Genomic DNA, 22380 nt, shown 5'->3' on the forward strand with positions numbered 1-22380 from the left:
GTTTGTAGAGGGGAGATTTAATAAAATGTTTCTTTCAGTTCTGCTAGGTTCGCTCCTCTGTTAATCTACTATTCTCTGTAATTCCAAAAGAATATAATGAAAAACCATGAAATGATGCCGGCAGTTTGCTAATACCTCTGATTATAATAGATGAAATATCAGAGGAACTGTCAGCTGCAGTTTCTGAGACTGAAGATCAATTAATTTTAATTCACTTGAGTGCAATCCAGTGATCGGATTTAGTCTTATCTATGACGGGTAATTGGAGAAGATAATTGAAAACCACTGGCCTTTGTCACTCGACAGTGTGAACTTTTTGTATGAATATTGAACACACAGTTTGAAATCAGGTGTATATTCTTTTGAACAAACTGACCCCAGATCAGCGGCGCTCATCCCTCAGAAATGCATCGTACGTAATCTGCTTGAATATCGCTCCACACATCTGTCCCCCACCGTGACACTCGCAGCACCTGAGAATGTTTTTTATACAAGACAAAAAAAAAAAAAACCCACGTCCTAAAAATACATTTCATATAATCAGTCATTACAAACTGGACAAGTGCATTTGGTGAAAACACACACACCTTTTTTGAACGAATGCTTGATTACATGTCATCGTGAGAACTTTTTGTAGCGTCACATTTAAGCACCAAAAAAAAAAGACGACTCTCGCTACTAATGTGCTTCGTATTTTCTCCTTACTCTGATATTATAGCCTATATCTGCTCTCCCAGTGTATACCTAAGAGTTAGTGTAACTGCAGCATGCTGACCTGTAGATTGCTTGTGGGACGGCAGCCGTGATGCTGATAGAAGCTAATAATCATAGTAATTACATGAATTGCACTTTTTCTGTACAGCCGGCCTCCCGAGTCCATCCTGAGCTCCGGTTTCCCATGATCCTCCTGAGTCTTAATAGCACCCTTCACTGCTGGCGTTCAGCTGAGAGTGATAGTTAAAGGACAGTACTGGTGTTTTTTTGAAAGGTTGCTGCCAATCATCTGTGTGTTTTTAATTCTCGTTGCCAGTGTAGCTGGAAACAAGAAAGCTCTGCAGACAGGAATATAAGACAAATGTATAAGAAAGGGTGAGAACCAGAGGGGCGTAAGTGACATTCAACCAACATTAAAGCAAAGCCAAATCTGGAAATGACCACAGTTTGCCCGTCTTTGTTTATTAGACTGTTTGAACTCTGCAGTAGAAATGGTTCACCAGTGCAGACGCTAAAATTATTGATTATTTTAATGTGATTTCTTGGAGCAAAGAGACTAAAATCTGTAAAAAAAACCAATTAGTTCAAAGGTTATGTAAGTCAATGAATTAAATAATTTAAATAGACAAAACATACAGTATTGATTCAAAAACATTCTGAGTGTCGAAACATGAACAAAACATTTCTTAACACACACAGCAGATGATATTTATATTATGTCCTTATATTGACTTAAGCAGCATCTACACACTCTAAACACGATCGATGATTAAATCTTCTTTGCTCACCTGCCCTCAGGTCTGCATAATCTTCACCTTATGAACTTCTTTGAAAATAGACAAATGTGAAATTATGACTCATCAGTGTCGGCCATGAGAAGCAAGTGATTATCGATATCCATGTCTGTTATTTTATGCAGAATTTAAACAACCTAAGCTACAAAATCAGTCGACCTGCTTCTCTGCTGCTCTGGTGCTGCTTCACCGCTCCACCACAGCTGGTCTCCGTGTCTCTCATGGTATGTAACATATCACATAATGTGAAGCCTTCGACTTCTGCTGCGAAAACAAAAGAAACGCTCTGTTATGGTTTTTATTCGAGATGGATTTAAACAGGATCATGCAAACAACAGTCTCTGAGGTGTCTTTTCATAATGTTGAATTAAATCGTTAGTATTTAAATGCATATATATTATTACCTATATAACAATAAAGGGAATGTAATGAACAATATTTTGACATTTATTGTAAAAATATTCTTACTTATGTTCGTCTTTTTTGGCCCCAAAACTTTTAAAAGTGTTCAGTGTAAGGTAATTTGGTTTTTGATGAAAATTCATAAGTGTCCTTTGACCAGCAGAAAGAGTTCATCAAGAACTTTTACTTCATCTACACGTATCACTCATTATCACCCAAAATGTCACTTACACCCCTCTGGTTCTCACCCCTCCATTTCTGAGGCGTCTTTGCCGAAACGTACTGTCATTAAAAGGAAGACCAATTTGATTTTGACACTTGTACCATCGCTTCTGATTTAATTTGCACCGACTCCATTTGTAACCTCGAAGCTGTCGTTTATTTAAAAGTGTCAAAACGAACATGCATCGTCTCATTTTAAGGGGCATTGAAAGTTTATTTTATGTGGATTCATTCATGCTATTTGCATTTACTAATGATTTATTAATCAACACATATCATACACTTCCCCTGTTGTCAGCTGGTTTTGGGAAACCTCAGTCAGGACGGCTCGTGAGGCTCAATTAGATCCCAACGCTTGTTTTATGACTCAGGCAGGAGAAGTATTGTCACCGTCAATATTACTGCTGTTCATTCTGCAAACATGCAACCAAAATTACGAGTTATTGTGTCGACTGTGATGAAGTAATTACAGCCTTATTTACATGAGGATGAAGGTTCTGACGGTAAAATTAGGATGTTTAGTTTTATCATTTAAGAGTAAAAGAGAATCATGCAGCTAACTGAGGTGGGACCGGTCTGTTTTTGTTTTTCTGGCATTGCAGCAACACGCTTCAAGATTTTCAGTTCATCTGTTTGTTTGGGGAAAAGGTGAGAAGTTTTCTGTGAGACGGTGCGATAACCGTCTCTGAAATATCAGGGTGTCATGGTATCATGGTGTACTGTTTTACACAGGTATCATTATCAGTTAGTGACCCTTAAAGGAATAGAAACAGTTTTTCTTTATTTTACATGTTTATTGCAACTATTTTTTTTAAAGATGTTTGTAACAATACGTTTATATTCAATACAATTCAATACTGTAGGTAAGCGACTCACATGGTACGACAGCAGTCAGGTGATCTGTGAGACAGGTATTCTGCTGCGACGCTAGTCTGCATGAAAGTCTCTGTTGCTTCTTGTTGCTTTCGTTTTGAAAGAACTAATTTGAACGTTTCATATCTTGAGAGTTCAGATCTTGGTGGGTAATCGTTGACTGTAATGATACTTCACGTCACTGCCAGGAACGAGCAGCCACACACTCCCCCCTCGCTGTTTGCTTGAAGAATAAATCAATGATTATTTATATACTGGTATCATATAAGACCTTTTGGCATCCTGCACAGACTTTTGTAAAGCTTCTCTTTTTCTGTAATGAATGAATTATTCCAATTAAATGACTTTTCAACAGAGAGTGAATCAAGAGGTTTATTTTCCATTTCACTTAAACACACTCGAGTATTTTCCATTTGAATGTGACGGATTAGCATCTAGAGATGATCTCAAACATTTTCAGATAAAACACGTTACAGAACACAAAACTGAAGCTCTTCAACATCAAGATTACTCAAATATAGACAGAAGTACTACAGAAGTAGTAGTCAGTACAAGTTGTGATAAGCAGCAGTGAATAATTCAAGTACTGTGAGCAAATACAAGTTTTAGGTACTTGTACATGAGTGTCTTTATGCAACCTACTTCTACTCCACTACATTTAGTTACAAGTTGCTGTTCAGATTACAATTTTTCATACTCTTCATCTCCAGTGTCTCAACAGAGACACATCTCTGTCTCTGGTCCTCAGGGCTGCAGGCCTGTCTCTGCTGTCTCTACTCTGTCTCTGGTCCTCGGGGCTGCAGGCCTGTCTCTGCTCTGTCTCTGCTCTGTCCCTGGTCCTCGGGGCTGCAGGCCTGTCTCTGCTCTGTCTCTACTCTGTCTCTGGTCCTCGGGGCTGCAGGCCTGTCTCTGCTGTCTCTACTCTGTCTCTGGTCTGTCTCTGGTCCTCGGGGCTGCAGGCCTGTCTCTGCTCTGTCTCTACTCTGTCCCTGGTCCTCGGGGCTGCAGGCCTGTCTCTGCTCTGTCTCTACTCTGTCCCTGGTCCTCGGGGCTGCAGGCCTGTCTCTGCTCTGTCTCTACTCTGTCCCTGGTCCTCGGGGCTGCAGGCCTGTCTCTGCTCTGTCTCTACTCTGTCCCTGGTCCTCGGGGCTGCAGGCCTGTCTCTGCTCTGTCTCTACTCTGTCCCTGGTCCTCGGGGCTGCAGGCCTGTCTCTACTCTGTCTCTACTCTGTCCCTGGTCCTCGGGGCTGCAGGCCTGTCTCTGCTCTGTCTCTACTCTGTCCCTGGTCCTCGGGGCTGCAGGCCTGTCTCTGCTCTGTCTCTACTCTGTCCCTGGTCCTCGGGGCTGCAGGCCTGTCTCTGCTCTGTCTCTACTCTGTCCCTGGTCCTCGGGGCTGCAGGCCTGTCTCTGCTCTGTCTCTGGTCCTCGGGGCTGCAGGCCTGTCTCTGCTCTGTCTCTGGTCCTCGGGGCTGCAGGCCTGTCTCTGCTCTGTCTCTGCTCTGTCTCTGGTCCTCGGGGCTGCAGGCCTGTCTCTGTTCTGTCTCTACTCTGTCTCTGGTCCTCGGGGCTGCAGGCCTGTCTCTGCTCTGTCTCTGCTCTGTCCCTGGTCCTCGGGGCTGCAGGCCTGTCTCTGCTGTCTCTGCTCTGTCTCTGGTCTGTCCCTGGTCCTCGGGGCTGCAGGCCTGTCTCTGCTGTCTCTGCTCTGTCTCTGCTCTGTCCCTGGTCCTCGGGGCTGCAGGCCTGTCTCTGCTCTGTCTCTGGTCTGTCCCTGGTCCTCGGGGCTGCAGGCCTGTCTCTGCTCTGTCTCTACTCTGTCCCTGGTCCTCGGAGCTGCAGGCCTGTCTCTGCTGTCTCTGGTCTGTCCCTGGTCCTCGGGGCTGCAGGCCTGTCTCTGCTGTCTCTGCTCTGTCTCTGCTCTGTCTCTACCATGTCCCTGGTTCTCATGGCTGCAGGCCTGTCTCTGCTGTCTCTACTCTGTCTCTGGTCTGTCCCTGGTCCTCGGGGCTGCAGGCCTGTCTCTGCTGTCTCTACTCTGTCTCTACTCTGTCCCTAGTCCTCGGGGCTGCAGGCCTGTCTCTGCTGTCTCTGCTGTCTCTGCTCTGTCCCTGGTCCTCGGGGCTGCAGGCCTGTCTCTGCTGTCTCTGGTCTGTCCCTGGTCCTCGGGGCTGCAGGCCTGTCGCTCGTGCTCCCGCTGAAAGCGCTCTGGCCGTCAGCCAATCGGGGCGGAGCCGGACGTGACGTAGCTTCTAGCACTAGGAAGCTCCGGGAGTGGCGCGCCAAATTTCAAAGGACTTCCTCCTGGGAGGAAAGGAGGAGAAAAGCCGCACTGAAGCCTGACGAACAACGGCGATAAAAACCCGCAGAACCAAGAACTTCATCCGCCTGGAGGAGATAAACCCGCCGGTCCGGCCGCTCACCGTGTCGGAGGAGTATTTCCACAGTCACTCGGAGTGAAGCTGCTGTCGGTGTAAGTGGCAGCTTTGACTTTCATTCTGTGTACAAGGAACTAACGACAGCTAGCTTAATCCTGTGTGACTGACAAGCTAAAAATCAGGACTACGGTGTCTCCTCTGCTCTTGTTAACTTTAACTAACTCGTGCTCGAGTTAATATGCAGCTCACACTTAGATATATGCAGTTATTGTTGCAAAAAGAGGCTTTTGCTTGACCAGCTGTTCACGCCTGCTGGTTATTGTTTCTTGCTTTGTGTGCTGATCCCATGATTTGTCAGTGGGTCTGCGTGCAGCTGATGTCCGGCATGCGGTGCAGCTAGCTGAGTGTTCATGGCCTGTTGGAAATGAAGCTGCTGTGTGTTTCTGTTTCTCTCCTGACATTTCATTTAACACGAGCCTGCAGTGAAACGATTAAACGTGTTTTTTTTTATGGTGCTTTTATGTTGTCAAGTAAATTTATATTTACACAGTTTCCAGCACGTTAAGTAGAGCAATTAAGAAGTGGGAGACATTTTTGTTTCATTTTTCTTTTTGTTTTTCTTTCAGATCAGCTGCTGCGCCCTGTCAGGCCTCCCACCTGTGAGACGGCTGATGTCAATTGATGTCAAGAAGCCTGGGATTTTAATCTCACACTCGCACACACACACAGAGGCTCAGATGACGGATGTTCAGACCTGAAAATACTAAACGTCAGCACTCCAAAAGTCACGGCTGTCAAGTTCGTTGGCAGGTTTACTTTCCTCGCTTTTAAATGTTTACTGCACCTTTCGAATTAGCAGCACGGCGACACACAGGCTGTCCACCATCGCTTGAAGCTCTCTATTCTCAAATCCTCCAGCTTATAGCCTCTCACTCCAGGGGGGATTTAGTCTGTTTGAGTTTGAGCTCATAATAGTGTGCAGGAGCTCATTTCCACACTTCACCAGCTTATACAGTACTCTATATCCTCATTATTTATTCATGTATTCGGGATACAACAAGCCGTCAGCTCCTCATACTAATGCAAACATCTGTTGCTCAGAGCGGCTGCTGCACCTGCCTGTAACCTTCACACTCGGTGCTTTCTGGCAGAATATTTTATCTTTGTGTTAGCAGTCAGCACTCTTTGGTCAAATGCCTTCAACTTAACTTCTAACCTCTAGTAAAGAGTTGTATCTCACGATGGATTGCAGCCTCCTGTAACTCGGGGCCTGTCACAGATAAGGGCTAGGCGGTGGCAGACAATCAAACCTTTCAGTCATGCTGTCAGGGGTGCAGCCGTGCTTCCAGCTGCTTCGGATCGGTTCGTCAGCCGGCGACTCCGCAAGGGACCTGTACACGTTCAGGCCGGCGCTGAGCCACTCTGTGTTCCGCCTGGGCCGGGCGGCGGAGCTCTGCGATGTCACGTTGGACTCGACGTCCGTGTCGCGGATCCACGCCGAGCTGCACGCAGAGAAGGAGGCCAGCGGAGGTGACGTAGCGCCGCAGGAGGAGGGCTGGAGGGTGCACATCAAGGACAGGAGCAGTCATGGTGAGAGTCACACACACACACACACATCTGCACCTCAAAATGAGACTTGTTCACACCTCAACAGTCATTGTGGAAGAAGGATTGAGGTGAAGTTACACCCTGATTACAAGAAATATTACTTCTGCTGCGGGGAAACGCATTCTCACGTCAACACACTCTTACTTTTTGTTAATTGTTCGTAGAAAAAAGTAAAAATATCTGTGTTGAAGACGGATGAATACGCACTTCGCTTGTGTAACAGAAATAGAAGTGATTTGAAGCTGAACTGGCCCCACACACATTGGATTAACAGGAGTCAAGACACACACACACACACACACACACACACACACACACACACACACACACACACTTCTGCAGAATAACTGACAGAAACACTAAAACAACACCTGCAGTCAGACAGCAGCTGACTCCCACAAACAAACTGAACACAGCTGTAGATATGCAGACAAGGTGAAACCTCAGATTATCACACACACACACACACACACACACACACACACACACACACACACACTGGGAACTAAATGCCTGTCTCCACTTTAAAAACTTTTCATTTATCTCTCCCGCCAGGACTTTTTAAAAAAAATCCAATTTAGAGTTGCAGAACGCTCTCAGCCCGTTGAAGCACGTAGTCCTCCCAGTTTGATTCACTATGAAACTAAATCACTGAAATTGGAGTTTGATAGTGGTGATAAGGAAGTAATTAAGGATCATCTTAACTTCTCCCGATCTTTGACCTTGATTTAATGTTCTCTCTGAATTGGAGCACAAAGCGTGATGCCAGCTCCAGACTGATTACAAAGAAAGGGGAATGTATTTAAACTTGAGTGCTCCAAATCTGTGGCGCTGGAGGCCGCTGGAGGGAAAAATACCATCTTCCAGTTTTGATGATAGTCTGTGACAGTCTTTCCAAAAACAAAACAAAAGTGTCCAGTTAGATTGAAGAACAATGCATATGATTTGCACCATTTTTCAAACCTCAAGGTGTTTTTGTGGTCGGTTTTAGAAAACTTTGCTGGTGGAGAGAAAACAGAAAGACGAGGCAAAACCCAGTCTGCATGCACGCACCATGCACCCATGAGGTGCACAATTAAAGCGACACAATGTGGGACTACGTAGATTTATTTAGTCTCATTCTTAGTCTCCAAGAGGATGTCCTCAGATGTCTTGTTTTGTCCACAACCAAAAGATATTATAAATAAAGATAGTATAGATACTCAGACTGCTGTCACAGAGTAAAGAAAACAGGAAATAACCACATTTAAGAAGCTGGAACCAGAGAATAAAAAAACAACAACCTCCAAACTGGTTAATCAAATATCAAAGTAGTTGGCCATTAATTTAATAGTTGTAGTTGTTTTCTTTACACCAAAACAACTTTATGCTTGAAAGTAGAGCCGAAACAATTCTTTGATTAGTTGCTAATGGGCAGAAAATGAACTGACAGCTATTTTTATAATCGATTACTCATTTAAGTCATTTCTCAAATAAAAAGATGTCAAACACTTCGTAGTTCCAGTGACTTAATTGTGCTTATACGTTGCTTTTCTTTGTTGTATGTGATTATGAATTAAATCTCTTTAGATTTTGGACTGTTGATCGTACCTGGTGGACAGATTTCACTATTTTGAGTTTTTGTAAACCAAATACTTCACTGATTAATCAAGAAAATAATCAGCAGTGTAGAAACGTGTTAGTTTTAGCCCCACTTGAATGAAATAAAAAGACAGTAAAATCTGCAAAAAAAAGCCATAATGTTAAGTGCCTATTAGCTGTGAAGCTGCCACATATATACCAAAACATGCCACTAGATGCATTCAGCTCTGGATGACAACATAATTACACATATAATGTATACAATGTCTGTTTCATTCAGTCTCAGCTGGTGGTAAAACTGATCTGATGCACTGGGTGAATGTTTAAAGGGGTTAAAGAGGAGCAAAATGTTTAAACAAGATTAATGAGAGCTAAAGATGGATATGATGTCCGTTAGAAGGACACAACCTTCCAGTGTATGTACAGGGAGGACGGAGATACTACATCTCACTATCTCAGTTTGCTAATGGTTTTTAGTGAAACCTGAAGTGCACGTGAAGCGGTACAAGGTGAGGAAGGAGGAGATTGAGAGTGAAAGTCTTCTCTTAAGGCCAGCGGACTGTGTCTGACAGGCTCCCAATCTAAACTGCGCCCTCACTGTCTAATTTTTCAAGTAATTTCACAGTCTGTTTCACACATTTTTCATCCCCGCTATTAAAATTACATTTTAGTATTCACTGTGCATTTCTCATTTTGTGCTGTGCTGTCATGGCCATTTGATTGCCTTGTAGCCTTGCAGCTCCTATATTCTAGGTCCATTTCACAGACTGTTTTACATTTTGCCTCAATTCTGGAAGCTGTAAACACACTGATAGTCGACAAATGACTTTATTTTGACGCTCCGCTCGCTTGATTTGTTCTTTTTTTGACAGACGTTCTCATTTTAAAAAGTTCTGTGAGAAGGTGACTTTGCCTTCAACTGCAAAGCTCTTGCCTTGTTTACGTGTGTTCGCCTGGACTGATCATTTGGACCACCGCTGACATTTCAGATTAAGAGTCTCTGAGCATCTTAACCATTAAAATTCAGCAATTAATTGCCTTCGGTTTGTAGTGAAGCACTTTACACATTAAATTAAAACACATTAAATCTTCACCTCCTCTTCCTCTTGTGTTGACAGGCACTTGGGTCAATGAGGTCCGCCTGCAGCCCGGCGTCCAATGGGAGCTCTCAGACGGTGACACGCTGACCTTCGGTGGTCAGTCGGCTGCAGGGAGCCCCGAGTTCTACTTCCTCTTCCAGAAGGTCAAAGTTCGCCCGCTTGACTTTGATGCTATCACGATTCCAAAGGTAAACTTTGTTGTTGTTTTTAAACACCGGTTCAACATTAATCCATCGTCCAAATAGTCAGCGATTTTTCTTTTAATCATCGTTGCAGCTCTGTCGACTACGTTACAATACAGACTTTCTCCAATACGACCTCAAGTGATCACATGATCCACCCAAGAGCATCGATTCATAGAGCGAGTTGAGATAATGAGTTCAGACGCACATTGAAAACAGCTGGCACGTTTTCTCTCAAGACAAACTTGCTGTATATGCTCGGCAAGCAGACGGCACACAATTATTAAAACTTTAATAACTTTTTAGTTGATGGCACCTCTCACTGTTGTGCCGGAGGGAAAAAATGAACGTCTGCAGTGATATTCTGTATTTTTCTAGATTGTCCTGCTGCTGTAAACACTCACTAGAGCACTAAATGTGTTTTAATCCAACTCTGGAAATATAAAATACTGCTGTTCTCCTTTACTGTCCCTCCCACTCATGCTGTAACAGTGTGCATGCGTTGTGACAATGAAGCACTTGGTTCTGGTTCAGGTGTCCACCAGGTGGCACATGAACATTCAGTATTTCACTGACAGAACTGTTCATGCAATATCATATTTTGTACTTCAATTAATAACTTTCTCATTCATAAATTGTAAGAAAGTGTGCCGTAACATTTTTTGAAAAATAAAAAACAAACATCAAACATCTGCTCCACATAGATGATTATATTTGGGCTTTTTATCATAAAGCTCTAATTTAAATATACTTGTACCTTGTCTCCTAGGCGGGCACCTTCTCCTCAGACTTACAGAACCGGATCCGAACCAATCCGGACCGCAAGGAGGCCGCCAACCTGGACCTGTCCAAGCTCTCCATCAACCGGGCCACCGTCATCCTCAACTCCATTGGCAGCCTGAGTAAGATGAAGGGCAGCGCCTGGACCTTTCAGAGGAGCCACAGCCACGAGGGAACCGCCTCGGACCCCGGCTCCTCCTCCTCGCCGCCCCTGGCTGTGGGCCTCTCCTCTCTGCTCCCTCCCTCAACACCCCCAACATTCGCCTCCGCAGTTTCAGTGCCTTCAACAAAGTCCCTCCAGTCGACCTCCAGGAGCAGGAGGAAGTCGGCGCACACGGTGCTCCTAGAGGACGACAGCTCGGATGAGCCCAGAAGTCGAGGAGGTGAGGTTCAGCAAAATGCTTAAAACGTACCACTGTGCACTTTGTAACTTGAAGTACTTCACTGCTGGATAGATGGTCCTTGGATAATTCTGGGCTGTCTATGCAGTCGAAAGACAAATCCATTTGAGATTGGTGCCACATGACCAGAGAAGACAGAAAAAGGGCAGTGGTATTTCCTTTTTGCTCAAATGGTAGAAAACCTACAACAACCACAATGCACTGCACCGTACCTGACTAATAAATGCGCCTGCTGATGGGTGACATACATGGAGTTGGGCGGTGCTTTATTTTGGCTCAGTCTGTTTTGAAACAGGAGACTGTACGGCAGACAGCTGATAACAAACAATATCATATAACATCTATTCGTTCACTAAAATATGTCTTTGAAATATTTTAGAAGAGAAATCGACGATGAACAGGACGGTGGTTCATATTTGATCGGGACTGCCTTGTTTTACAAACTCTGGCTGCTGTTAGATCAAACAAACAAGCTCAGACAAATGCAGGCTTCTGTTGTGATCACCTCTCCAATATCAATAATCTTATTTCAATGTCGTTCAGCTCCAGCAGGAGGTGTGGATGACGGACAGAGGGCGAGGGGGAAGAAGCGGCGGCGGCTCTACAAGTCTGAGTCGGAGGGTTTTACTTCTCCTCCTCCTCTGCCGCTGCAGCCCAAGAGCCACAACGATGTCCGGCGGCCTCTGGAGGCCAAGCCCTTTCCCGTCGGCATCAGGACCATCGGCAGTTTCCACGGTGCCATGACCAACAGTAGACTCAACCACCACATCCTGCAGGCGTCATTCTCCAACCCCGCTGTTCACAAGCAGGAAGTGCAGCCGATGCACCGGGTCCAGACGGTGATGCACGGCAACATCGCGGCTTTCCGCCAACAGAAACCTGCACACATTTCTCCGATGGCACAGAGAGGCAGGCGGAGAGCTCACAGCTCTCCAGTTTTCTCCCCTCTGGTGGTCGGAGGGGAGAACTACAGCTTGGCCTCGCCTTCAGTGAGGGTCTGCACAGAGGACAGAGGCAGGGTGCAGTTCAACAGATTCCACCATCCAGCAAGGTAAAATGTTTCGAGTTAGGAAAATCTGTGTCTTTGCCGCCAACCAAGGCTCCTTATTTATTTGCAGATTATTCTGAAGGCATCCTGAGAGTCACCAAAGTCACATTTTTGTTTACATTTTATAATCCCACTAAATACAAATGAGCAGGAAGTGTTGCATGAAAAGAAGTCATTGTTTGATTAAAGTTAATCTGTAGCAAATGTTGAGTGAAGACCCAGATTTTCTGAAATATTTACACATTAAATCCTCCTTAATACTTTGCGTCTTCATTTTTTTCACCGTCTGAACCTCCGTTTTCTTTCCTCCTCGCAGCAAACGACGAGGCCGCCCCAGAAAACACCCTCTCCCTCCCCGGCCGTCCCTGCCCTCTCCATCCTCCTCATCTTCCTCCTCTACCTCCTCCGCCTCATCCTCCTCCGGCTCCTCCTCTTCCTCCTCCGACGATGAGGACGACGACGATGAGGAAGACGAGGAGGTGGCCGTCGGGGCGGTGGAGCCGTGTGCGGCGCCGCGGTGCCGGCTGCCTCAGCAGGACACGGTGCAGTGGATCCAGTGCGACGTGTGCGACGCCTGGTACCACATAGACTGTCTGCACGTCGACCGCAAGAAGCTCCTGAAGGACCCCAACGCCGACTTCCACTGCGGATGTCGCTGATAGGAGGAAAAACCAAGTTCACTCCAGTTACCACAATTCACCCTTTTACATGTTCACACTTGAAATCAACAGACTTTTCATTGAAGACAGGCTACTTCTTCTAATGGTCACTGGGCTGCTCTACTCAAGCACACAGAGCTTTTTTTCTTACCTCAAGAGAAGATGGAAAAGAGTTTTCTTCAGTTTTTACATCCCGGTCTTCCAAAGTTTGCGGATGTGTGACCCGACAGTCGCACAGCTGCTTCACAAACCTCTCGCCCTCTTAGTTTCAGGGCTCGGGCTTCGGAGGAGGTGTAATGAAATGTCTTTGGTCGGATTTCATTATGGCGTTGACTGCCTGGAGAGGCGCGATCACGGCGGGAAAACATGATGAAATGTTTCTAAGCACACTCCCACCACGGCTGTCGTTGACCAGGAGGCAACATTCAGGAAGATTAATGAAATGTTTCAGATCGGGCTGCATCAGCAGGACTCTATACGGGCGATGGCACTGCATTAGACGTCTCAGTGCAGCCACCTTCACTATTCTCAAAACCAGGCCAATTTTTCAAGGCAGGACAGGACCTTCAGTGAACATTTACTGATGGTGTGATCGCCCAAAAAAACTCTCTCCCCCTCAAAATAAATCAGTGCTGGGCTGGTGTTTTCCCACCTCAGCGATAACGGCGATGAAATGTTTCCGCGCAGCTCTCCTGTGTGGCAGCAGCTGTCTGGGAGTGGGCGTGTGATGTTTCAAGACAATTAAACGCCAGGAAAATGTGTCAGCAGACTTCCATTGTTGCCGCTGATCAGAGGTGCTCCGGGGACGATAATCAAATGTTTCAAGGCACTTCGGCAGAGGCAGCTGCTGGGAGGAGGAATATGTACAGTGGGGCTGTGTTGTTTGAAGAAGTCTGAGTGTAGGCTGGGAGCGTGTCTGCTGCTGGTTTTGGAGGACTCATTACCAGTGAAATGTCATGAAATGTCATCCGCTGATGTAACGGGATAATCGGATGAAATGATGTCATCGTCTCTGACTGGCGGGTTGAGTGTTGATGATTTGAAGGTCTCCTCCTCAGACCAGTCTCCTCCTCGAGTCTCCTCACACTGCCGAGCTCTTGGGCCAAAGCTGACGATTTTGTCCTGTGTGAAATGGGCTGGACCTGACTCGACTGAACAGTAGATGTACAAGTATTTGCTCAGGTGCTGCTTGAGTAGAATAAAATCATAGTGCAGGAAACTCTTCTCTTAAGCACCTTTTTCTATTATTTAATCCAAACTGTTTGACTTTGCTCGCCTCACATGGACAAAACCGGCCTCTTTGGTTTCTAAAACAGCATTTTTGAGCAGCTTAGCCTCTGCACCACTTGTATAAGCTTGATAATATTCAGATTTACAGCTATTCAGATAATGGTAGTGTTAAAATAGTCTTTGTCAGGGCTGGTGTTGTGTAAAAATGGGTCTAGCAAACTTTACTTTGATTATACCACTGTGGCAGACCTGCAGTTTTTTTGAGAAGAGAGGAAGGTGGAAGAAAAATGAAAATGATTCTTGAGCAATAAAATAATAATCATCTTTGGCTTCACTGAAGCTCGCAGACTGATTACACAGCGACTCTCAGCTACATCACTGCCACTGCTATGCCAACTAGATTGTTGGTTAAGTAGCTGTCGAGACAAAAATCGTTTGTGGTCAGCGGATTCATTTTAAAACCCAATAACAGCGTTCAGTGAAAACAATAATTCTGTTCAACGGATTTAAAGGATTCAGTCGTTGTCTGCTCACCCTCATGCTGATGGAAAGTCGGGTGAAGTTTCGTAGTCCACAAAACATTTTTCATATCTGGAGCTTCACAGCAAAAACAGCACGACAGCATTCTCCTAAACAACAAGTAGCTGAGGAAAATGAACCCAGCGTGAACTCAGCATGAGGGTGAGTAGATAACGACTCAGTTTTCACTTTTGGGTGAACTGTTCCTTTCAGTTAATGTTGTGTTACTACTCAAAAGGCTCCGGGCACACTCCAGATAATCCCGTTGACAGTTTGACAACATATCACCGCAAAAATAACAACATGTTGTTTTTAATATTGTGAGGCTTCATCACCTCACCGCAGTAATACAATATCAATTATTTAGGATTTAACAAAATAGCTTGATACTATAATACAGATGCTCAGGACCTGTTTGGTTCTGTTGAGCAGTGGTTTACGGAAATGTAAAAGGACAAAAAAAAAAAAAGTTTTCTCTGTTGATCTTCAGCCAGTTGTTTTGATTTTGTGTGTCTTGTTTGCCAGTAAAGATGTCAGTGTTACATATTGTTTTTGTCTCTTAGATTTGGGGCTCTAAAGATATTTAAATGCCTGTTTGTCTGTTGAGGTTCCCTCAAAGAAATGTGTTAACTTCACCTCATCACTCGTAGTCGTTCCCGATGTCATACTGCTGCGTTAGCTCACCTCTCCGTGCACGTTCCTCGCTTTCATGAGGCATGCCACACAGTTTCAAAGTAAAAAATGCAACCACTGAGAGACTGATGTACTTTTTAATTGGTGAGAAGGTAAAATTGGCAGTGTGACACGGTGCCTGTGTGATATCAAATCTGGAGAGTGCAAATCACTGGATCGTTTTCACAACGCAGCTGTTGGGGAGATTCACCGCGTCACACTGCTGCTTCTACCTCAAAGTTTTGACTCTGTCTAGATTTTGAGGCAGTTTCAAACCAACCTGATGGAAACGGTGGAGCTGAGACCCTTAGTCGATTTAATAGATTAGAAAAATTGACAGAAAAATAATCCACAATTATTTTGATCATTATTTATTGAAGCAAAAAACGCCCCAAATATCACAGCTTCTCAACATGGACAACTTGCTGCTTCTGTTAGAATTACAAATGTATTATATATTTGTGCGTTTGTTAAAGATGTCGTCTCTGGTGGTGCTTTAAGATCAAGTGTGTAGGATTTAGGTGCAGAAATGGAAAATAATACTCATCATTGACAGCACAAATGAGGTTTTATTGAGGAATAACCATGAACCAAAAGGGAAAATCATCAGCTTCTTGAAAGACGACATCATGAGATGGTAGAAAAGATTGAAGCCAGACAAGACGTATTATTCAGCGGAGGAGATGGTGGGTTGACAATCAAGGCCAAACACATACAGTGTCTTGGGAGTGTGTCACCGCTGCACATTGTTCATAAAGCTCATTCGAAGTCGACCACAGAACTGCCCTAGAATGAGTCTTGTACTGTATATCTACAGAGGGAGCTATCATGGTGTCTGGTGTCTAGAAAGGATAAAACACTTTCTATAAAGACGGCCGTCAACGTTTTCAGCGGCCATCGTAGGGAAGGATGAGACGGGGGATGTTAAGTTGTTTGAAGTGTGCAAACCTCATCGCTAGATGCTACTAAATCCTGCACACTGACCTGTTATTGATAAAGGGCTTTTTTTTGTGACATTCAGAACGCATACCTCCGCCAAGGGCCAACAGTCCCCTTATATTCAGTCGACCCTCATCCGATATCAAACTGAACAGCCCTGTATCGATCCACATCAAGTTGTACTCACTCACAGATACCAGCCACCCCATTTATCAGGAGCGAAATTAAGGAAAATGTTGAAGAAAGTGAGCAAAAATCCCTGGATCAGCACCACAAGTTAATGGGGTCTATTCTTCTCCATCCTCTGTCCAAGTTTCATGGAAACAGACGAACACGAGTGAAAGCAGAAGCTCCTGGGCGGAGGTAACAATGGACAGATATGTTTTGCATCGCCTCTTTTCCTGTAACGTCTTCAACAGCTTTTACAGATGAAATCAAGCTTGTAGCCAATATGTTCGATCATTGCACTGCCGCGGTCGCCTCATTGTTTCAGTATTTCATTCGTGCCATCTGCTCACTCACGGGTTGACGTTTTTATTGGTTCTTTCTGCTTACTGTTAAAATCCCACAACACAGGAGTCTGAGGTGAAATCACCCTCCAGTGATGAGTTCAGAAAAGGGATTGTTTTGTAAATCGGGTCATATTTCATCATCGCTCAGTTCACACTGCCTTCACTTTAATGATCACACTGAAATGCAGAAAAGCAGCACAGTTGTATTTTGTTGTTTTGTCTTTTTCGGGGGGGGGGGGGGTTGTACAGAATTAAACCAGTTGTCATTATTCTCTGAGATCCGCATCAAAGTTATCAGGGAGGAAAATAAAGACTATTCAGAAAACGTATCTTTTGTGTTGTCTTGTTTTATCTCCACAGCTGCATCTCTCCCCGAGACGCTGTGATGTAAAACACATCTCATTTATTATAGATTCCTCTGGCTCCACTCGTGATTGATGAAACATTGATATTAGAAAATGTTCTACATTTGCATTTTGTTTTTCCTCCAGTCTTTTTGTGTTGTTGGAGAAAAAAACACCACGTCACTGATGTGATATATCTGCTTATTATTTTTTCTTTGAAATGATCACAGCAGAATGTGAATCAACACGCAAAGACAACATCCTCATAATTGAAGCCCATTATCTCACATCTTCTCTGCACTTCATAATGGATTTGTCTTATCTGGGTTCTCCATGCATGAAGTTACTTTTGTTCACAGAATTACTGCTTACAGCGTTTTCTGGTTTGATGGTTCACAGACGAGACGATACGAGCAGAGTTTTGTTCTTTGGTAAATTAACCTGCTGACACACGATCATAGATACACACGGATATTTTAATGTAGATTGCATATATTATATCCTCGTGTACCTGACGTAAATGATAATGTTTGGTCTGAAGAAGAGTTCAGCGTGTAAGATCACTTCAGGAGCTATGATGAAAACAATCTAAAAAGCGTCTTGTGATGGGATCACGCCTGCTGCGACAACGTCTTCACACTCCGACCCATGACTTCTCAGTAGTGATTACTACATTATTACACAAGACAACACTCGTCTTTAAACTCTTTCTGATCTCAATTACACACCTGTGAAGTTTTGACAAGAATCTGTCCACAGACGGACAAGCTGAAACAATACCAGCTGCACTTTAGCTGAGGAGCGACTGGAACTGGGTCACAAACAAATGTGGGCCAGGGGCCTTCCTCCCTGGTTCCGGCAGCTTTGCTCAACCTTAATTTTTTTTTAATCACTATTTAATCTGGCCTTTTCACGGGCATGGTTAGTGACCGAAAGAACAAGATCTCGGATACAAGCAGCCAAAATTAGCTTCCTCTCGAGGGTGTCTGGGCTCGGGCTTAGAGATTGGGTGAGCTCGGAGTAGAGCTGCTGCGTCCAAAGGAGCCAGTTCATGTGGTTCGGGCATCTGATTAGGATGCCTCCGGGGCGCCTCCCTTTGGAGGTTTTCCAGGCACGACCAACTAGGAGGAGACCCCGGGGCAAGACCAGAACCTGCTGGAGGGGATTATGTATCTCATCTGGCCCGGGAACGCCTCAGGATCCCCCAGGAGGAGCTGGAAAGCGTTGAAGGACATCTGGAATACCCTACTGAGCCTGTGTTTGACTAGGATGGATGGAAGGTTGGGCCTTTTCACAGCTGTATTGATAGGAGACGGGATGAGAGAAAGGGAAAACATGAGGCAAAGGGCCACAGCCTCTGTATCCTGCTACCACCTGAGCTACCGGGCCGCCCCTCGGCCTTCATTTTGATCTCAAGTGTAGTAAAATTTTGTGACTGCAACTTGCATTGTTACCAGAAATCTGTCCACAGACGGACATAAACACCTGGCAAAATACTCAAAGTCGCTTCTGTGTTAGCTGCCGCTATAAAAGGTGTCTCCAGGACCACATTTTGCCACGATGGCACACACAGGCGGTGAAACGGGAGAAGTAAGAAATATGCAGCAGGGTTACCTTTTAGTACCAAAATGTTCAAAATGTTAATGGGTCCTTGTGTATTTTGGACTGTGCTGCTGTTGGATGGATGACAAAAGTGCAAATATAAAAGGTTTTCATTTCAGAGCTGCAGGATCGAGTCTGAAAATAACCAACAATTTGAGTTTCTTTCTCAGAAAGTCTGCCTGTCGATTTTCTCCGGAGTTGATGCAGTATCTCATTTCAGGGCAAAATAAGATATGAGTGTATACACACACACACACAGACACACACAGCCCACACAAAGGGTTTGAAATCAGCTGTATATGATGCAGCATATTCGTTACTCACGACTGCAGGAAAGCCATTATACACTCACAGGCCGGTGGGTAGATATCGAGGAGACGGAGAGATTATGGAGCTGAAATGCCCGCTGCCTTGACCTGCAAAGGTGGAGGGAGACAATTACATTTGTCCGAACTGTTTCCATAGCAACATTCCTCTCTCTCTCTTCTCTTTTTATTTTTTTTTGAGTGGGGGGGTGGGGGTGAGGCTGCAAGAAGCCACTCAGCGCTGCATCCTGTAATAACAGCCGGCACCTTCTTTTCCCTGATGATGCATGGACTGAGACACGGGGTGAAAGGCAGATTCTGTTCATTTGAAATTGAGGTGGAGGGAGTATAGAGGTGTGTGTGTGTGTGTGCATGTATATGTATATATGTGTGTGTGTATGTATATGTATATATGTGTGTGTGTGTGTGTGTGTGTGTGAGATGGGTTACAGGTACAGGACTCACACCAGTAATGAGTGAGGGCGTTTCCATCTTGCCTCAACGACTGTAAAAGCAGAGGTCAGAGCGACATGAAAGCAGAGGGCTGAAAACTGTAAAGCCCATATTACTCATCTAGCAGCTCTTTGGCACACACACACACACACACACACACACACACACACACACACACACACACACACACACACACACACACACACACACACACACACACACACACACACACACACACACACAGGGTCATTTCTCCCCTATCTGTCATCAGAGCGCTGCAGCAATAAACCTGCTCTCCTGAGTCTGGGTTTGGTGATCTGAGATTCTGCTGTTACGCCCTGATGGAAAAGACGTCACGTCACGTCACCAGACTGTTGCTCTCTATCTATTTCAATCAGCGCGTCAGTTATAGTTAGCTGGTTATTATTTAGTGTGTGCAGACGGCATCTTTTCTCCAGGAATCAATCACAATCCACCTAACATTTCTCAAAATAGTTTACAGCGATAACGTCAGAAATGTCAGGGTATTTAAGAAACAACACCTTAAAGGCACAATATGTAACTTCTGCTGCTAGGGGTCTCTCAGTCTAAACAACAAGAGTTTCTCTGGGTTTGAACATTGTTGGAAACATTGAGGATAATGTGAATACAAAACTCAATGAGACAAATAACAAGTCGAGTTGATTTCAGACATTTTAATTCATAAATGTTACATATTATATCTTTAAAATTATGAATAATATAAATAATCTCAAGCCCAAACCCTGATGACATCATCAGGACATTAAGGTTTTGCAAAAATGACCAAAACGCAGGACTGCAAACAGGCAGGTTTGGTAAAAAGCACAGAGCGAGATTTAAAACAACGAAAGCTGACAGGCAACAGCAACAGAAGAAGCAGGCTGAGACAAATCCAAAAAACCAAGGAGAAATTTACCGGTGAGGAACGGGGACAAAGGCAAGAATACAGATGAAACAGCAGCAAACATATTCGAACTGACAACTGAAAGAGGGAAAACACACGGACTTACGCTGCGATCAAGACAACTCAGAGCCTGAACATTTCCAACCTCCTACCAGAAAAAGTGCAATGAAAAGCCACAGGAAGTCAGAGTTCCTACTTGTAAACTCTAAGATCCATCCAGCCGACTTCACGAGGCGGCAGCTGTCTGACGTCTCACAGCAATGGCAGCAGCCATGTGGAGGGTGTAGGATGTATTATAGACAGTATACGGACAGGACTTGTATTAGGCTCGTGAATGGAGTATTTAGTATGTTTCCAACTATAAAAGAGCTGTGAAATAAAATATACAATGCTGTCTGTCACCTCATGTCATTTTTCTTGCCTTGTTTTCTTTTTATATGTGCGGAGGCTGCACTGTAACGCTTCACTTCTCAGGACACTGGCCATTTTTTAAAATGTCAGTCAACTTTCATCTTCGTGCACCAGAAACACCTGCAGGTCAGAAGTTCTGACCTCCAACTTTTTGCTGGAACGCAGCATAAGTTTTCTGAACACCTCCTTCTACTTACTGACACGTTTTCTTTTACCGACAGACAGAGTCTGGTGAAAAAATCGATTGAGTGTCCCACATATCCAGACTTTCAGTCTTTTTAATTGGTCAGGCTCCAAAAATACTGAATCCTACAATTTCCATTATGCATCTCAGCAGAGGTGTGAAAGCCCACACAGTCATTCCTCCAGCAGAAGTTCAGATACTTGTGTAAAAAAAAAATGTACTGTAGAAGTACTGATTCAACTTCTTTACTCAAGCCAAAGTGATAGAGTACAGGCTCTGATATGTACTCAAAGTATTAAGGTAAAAAGTCTAAAGCTAAATGAAGCTCACATCATAAACTTAAAGGTAGAATCAGCAGGATTTGTCCCAGCTGTTCCTAAACGCACCACAAAGATAGTTGATTGTTGAGTCACATTCCCAGGATGTCAAATAACCACATCTTGGGTTGGTAAAGCATCTCGAGCAGGAACAAAGTGAGAAAATAAGACAACCCAGGCAGAGGGCTGCAGGGTCTCTGCAGGTATTAGACACTAACATGGCTGGGGGGTTGGGATGGGATTGGTTGAAGTCAGTCTTGTGGTGTTGGGAGGGGGTGTGCAGTGACGCAAAAATAAAAATAATCCCTAATTCCTCTCAAATGCTTCTTAACTGAAGTAATAAGCCTGTTTTGAAAATGTGAGGAGGAGAAAGTATATTAAGTATTTGTACTTCTTTACCTCCCACATCTGCAACTCAGTTACATCTTCATCAGATCCTCCCTCCCTGCCAAGTGTTTTCTCCTCCACACCGCCAGTTTCTGTTCAGAGGAAATTTTAAAAAATGAATCTCAAACCCTCCTGACATCGCCAGCCTGTTAAGATTGTTCAAAAAGGATGCAAAACCCAAATGCAAGACTCCAAGCGGGCAGGTTGTAAAAACACAGAGTGAGCTTTAAAAAACATAAAAAATGGATGCAGAAAACAAAAACACCAGGCAACAAAAACAGAGGAAACAGACTGAGGCAAATCCAAAAGAAAACAAAGCATGAATCCAAAATCTAAACTGAGAACAAACCGACGAGGCGCGGGGAGCACAGGCAGGAATACAGATGAAACACCGGCAGCAAACGCAGACAAACTGACAACTGAGAGAGAGAAAACACAGACTAAATACACAAGAGGCTAATCAGGAACAGAGGGAACGCAAAAGAGGGCAAAGACAAAGGCAGGAAGAAACACCAAGACAGGAAGTAGAACAACAGGATACATGAGGGTGAAACTTACAAAATAAAACAGTAAACAACTGAACTGTGAAATCAGTGGAGTGCCCCTTTAAAAAAACACAACTGGATCAGTACCAGCAGCCTGCTTGAGTTAATCGGAGGACAAACACACAAAGCAGGGCTGAAAGTCCTTTTGTGCTCTTGAATGTTGTTCAGAATCAGCCTCCACACACAGAAACAGACCTTAAACCAACACGAGATGGAAAACAAAGATAACAAACGCCAACTGATGCTCTGACTGCTGTTGGGTTGTTTCCATGTGGGCCAGCAGGGGGCAGTGTCGGCC

At 44.4% G+C, this 22380-nt stretch overlaps 1 protein-coding gene across 1 annotated transcript; it reads left to right on the top strand.

Annotated features, from left to right (window-relative positions):
• Nucleotides 1–5232: 5232 nt before the first annotated feature.
• Nucleotides 5233–15028, top strand: tcf19l (transcription factor 19 (SC1), like). Its single transcript, XM_084379606.1, has 6 exons — nucleotides 5233–5473; nucleotides 6005–6968; nucleotides 9686–9855; nucleotides 10619–11012; nucleotides 11574–12081; nucleotides 12395–15028. Exons 2-6 carry the CDS (start codon nucleotides 6698–6700, stop codon nucleotides 12735–12737), a joined length of 1686 nt encoding a protein of 561 aa, XP_084235732.1. The 5' UTR covers nucleotides 5233–5473; nucleotides 6005–6697; the 3' UTR covers nucleotides 12738–15028.
• The last annotated feature ends 7352 nt before the right edge of the window (nucleotides 15029–22380 follow it).

Source organism: Pagrus pagrus (genome assembly GCF_965226575.1).
Source record: "Pagrus pagrus genome assembly, chromosome: 17".
In the NCBI taxonomy this organism is placed as follows: Eukaryota; Metazoa; Chordata; class Actinopteri; order Spariformes; family Sparidae; genus Pagrus; species Pagrus pagrus.

What these genes read in the sequence shown, in the direction of transcription:
- tcf19l (XM_084379606.1), top strand. Translation starts at nt 6,698, where the DNA reads ATGCTGTCAGGGGTGCAGCCGTGCTTCCAGCTGCTTCGGATCGGTTCG. An exon ending in CAAGGACAGGAGCAGTCATG is followed by an intron (nt 6,969 to 9,685) that starts GTGAGAGTCACA and finishes TTGTGTTGACAG; the next exon opens with GCACTTGGGTCAATGAGGTC. An exon ending in TGAGCCCAGAAGTCGAGGAG is followed by an intron (nt 11,013 to 11,573) that starts GTGAGGTTCAGC and finishes AATGTCGTTCAG; the next exon opens with CTCCAGCAGGAGGTGTGGAT.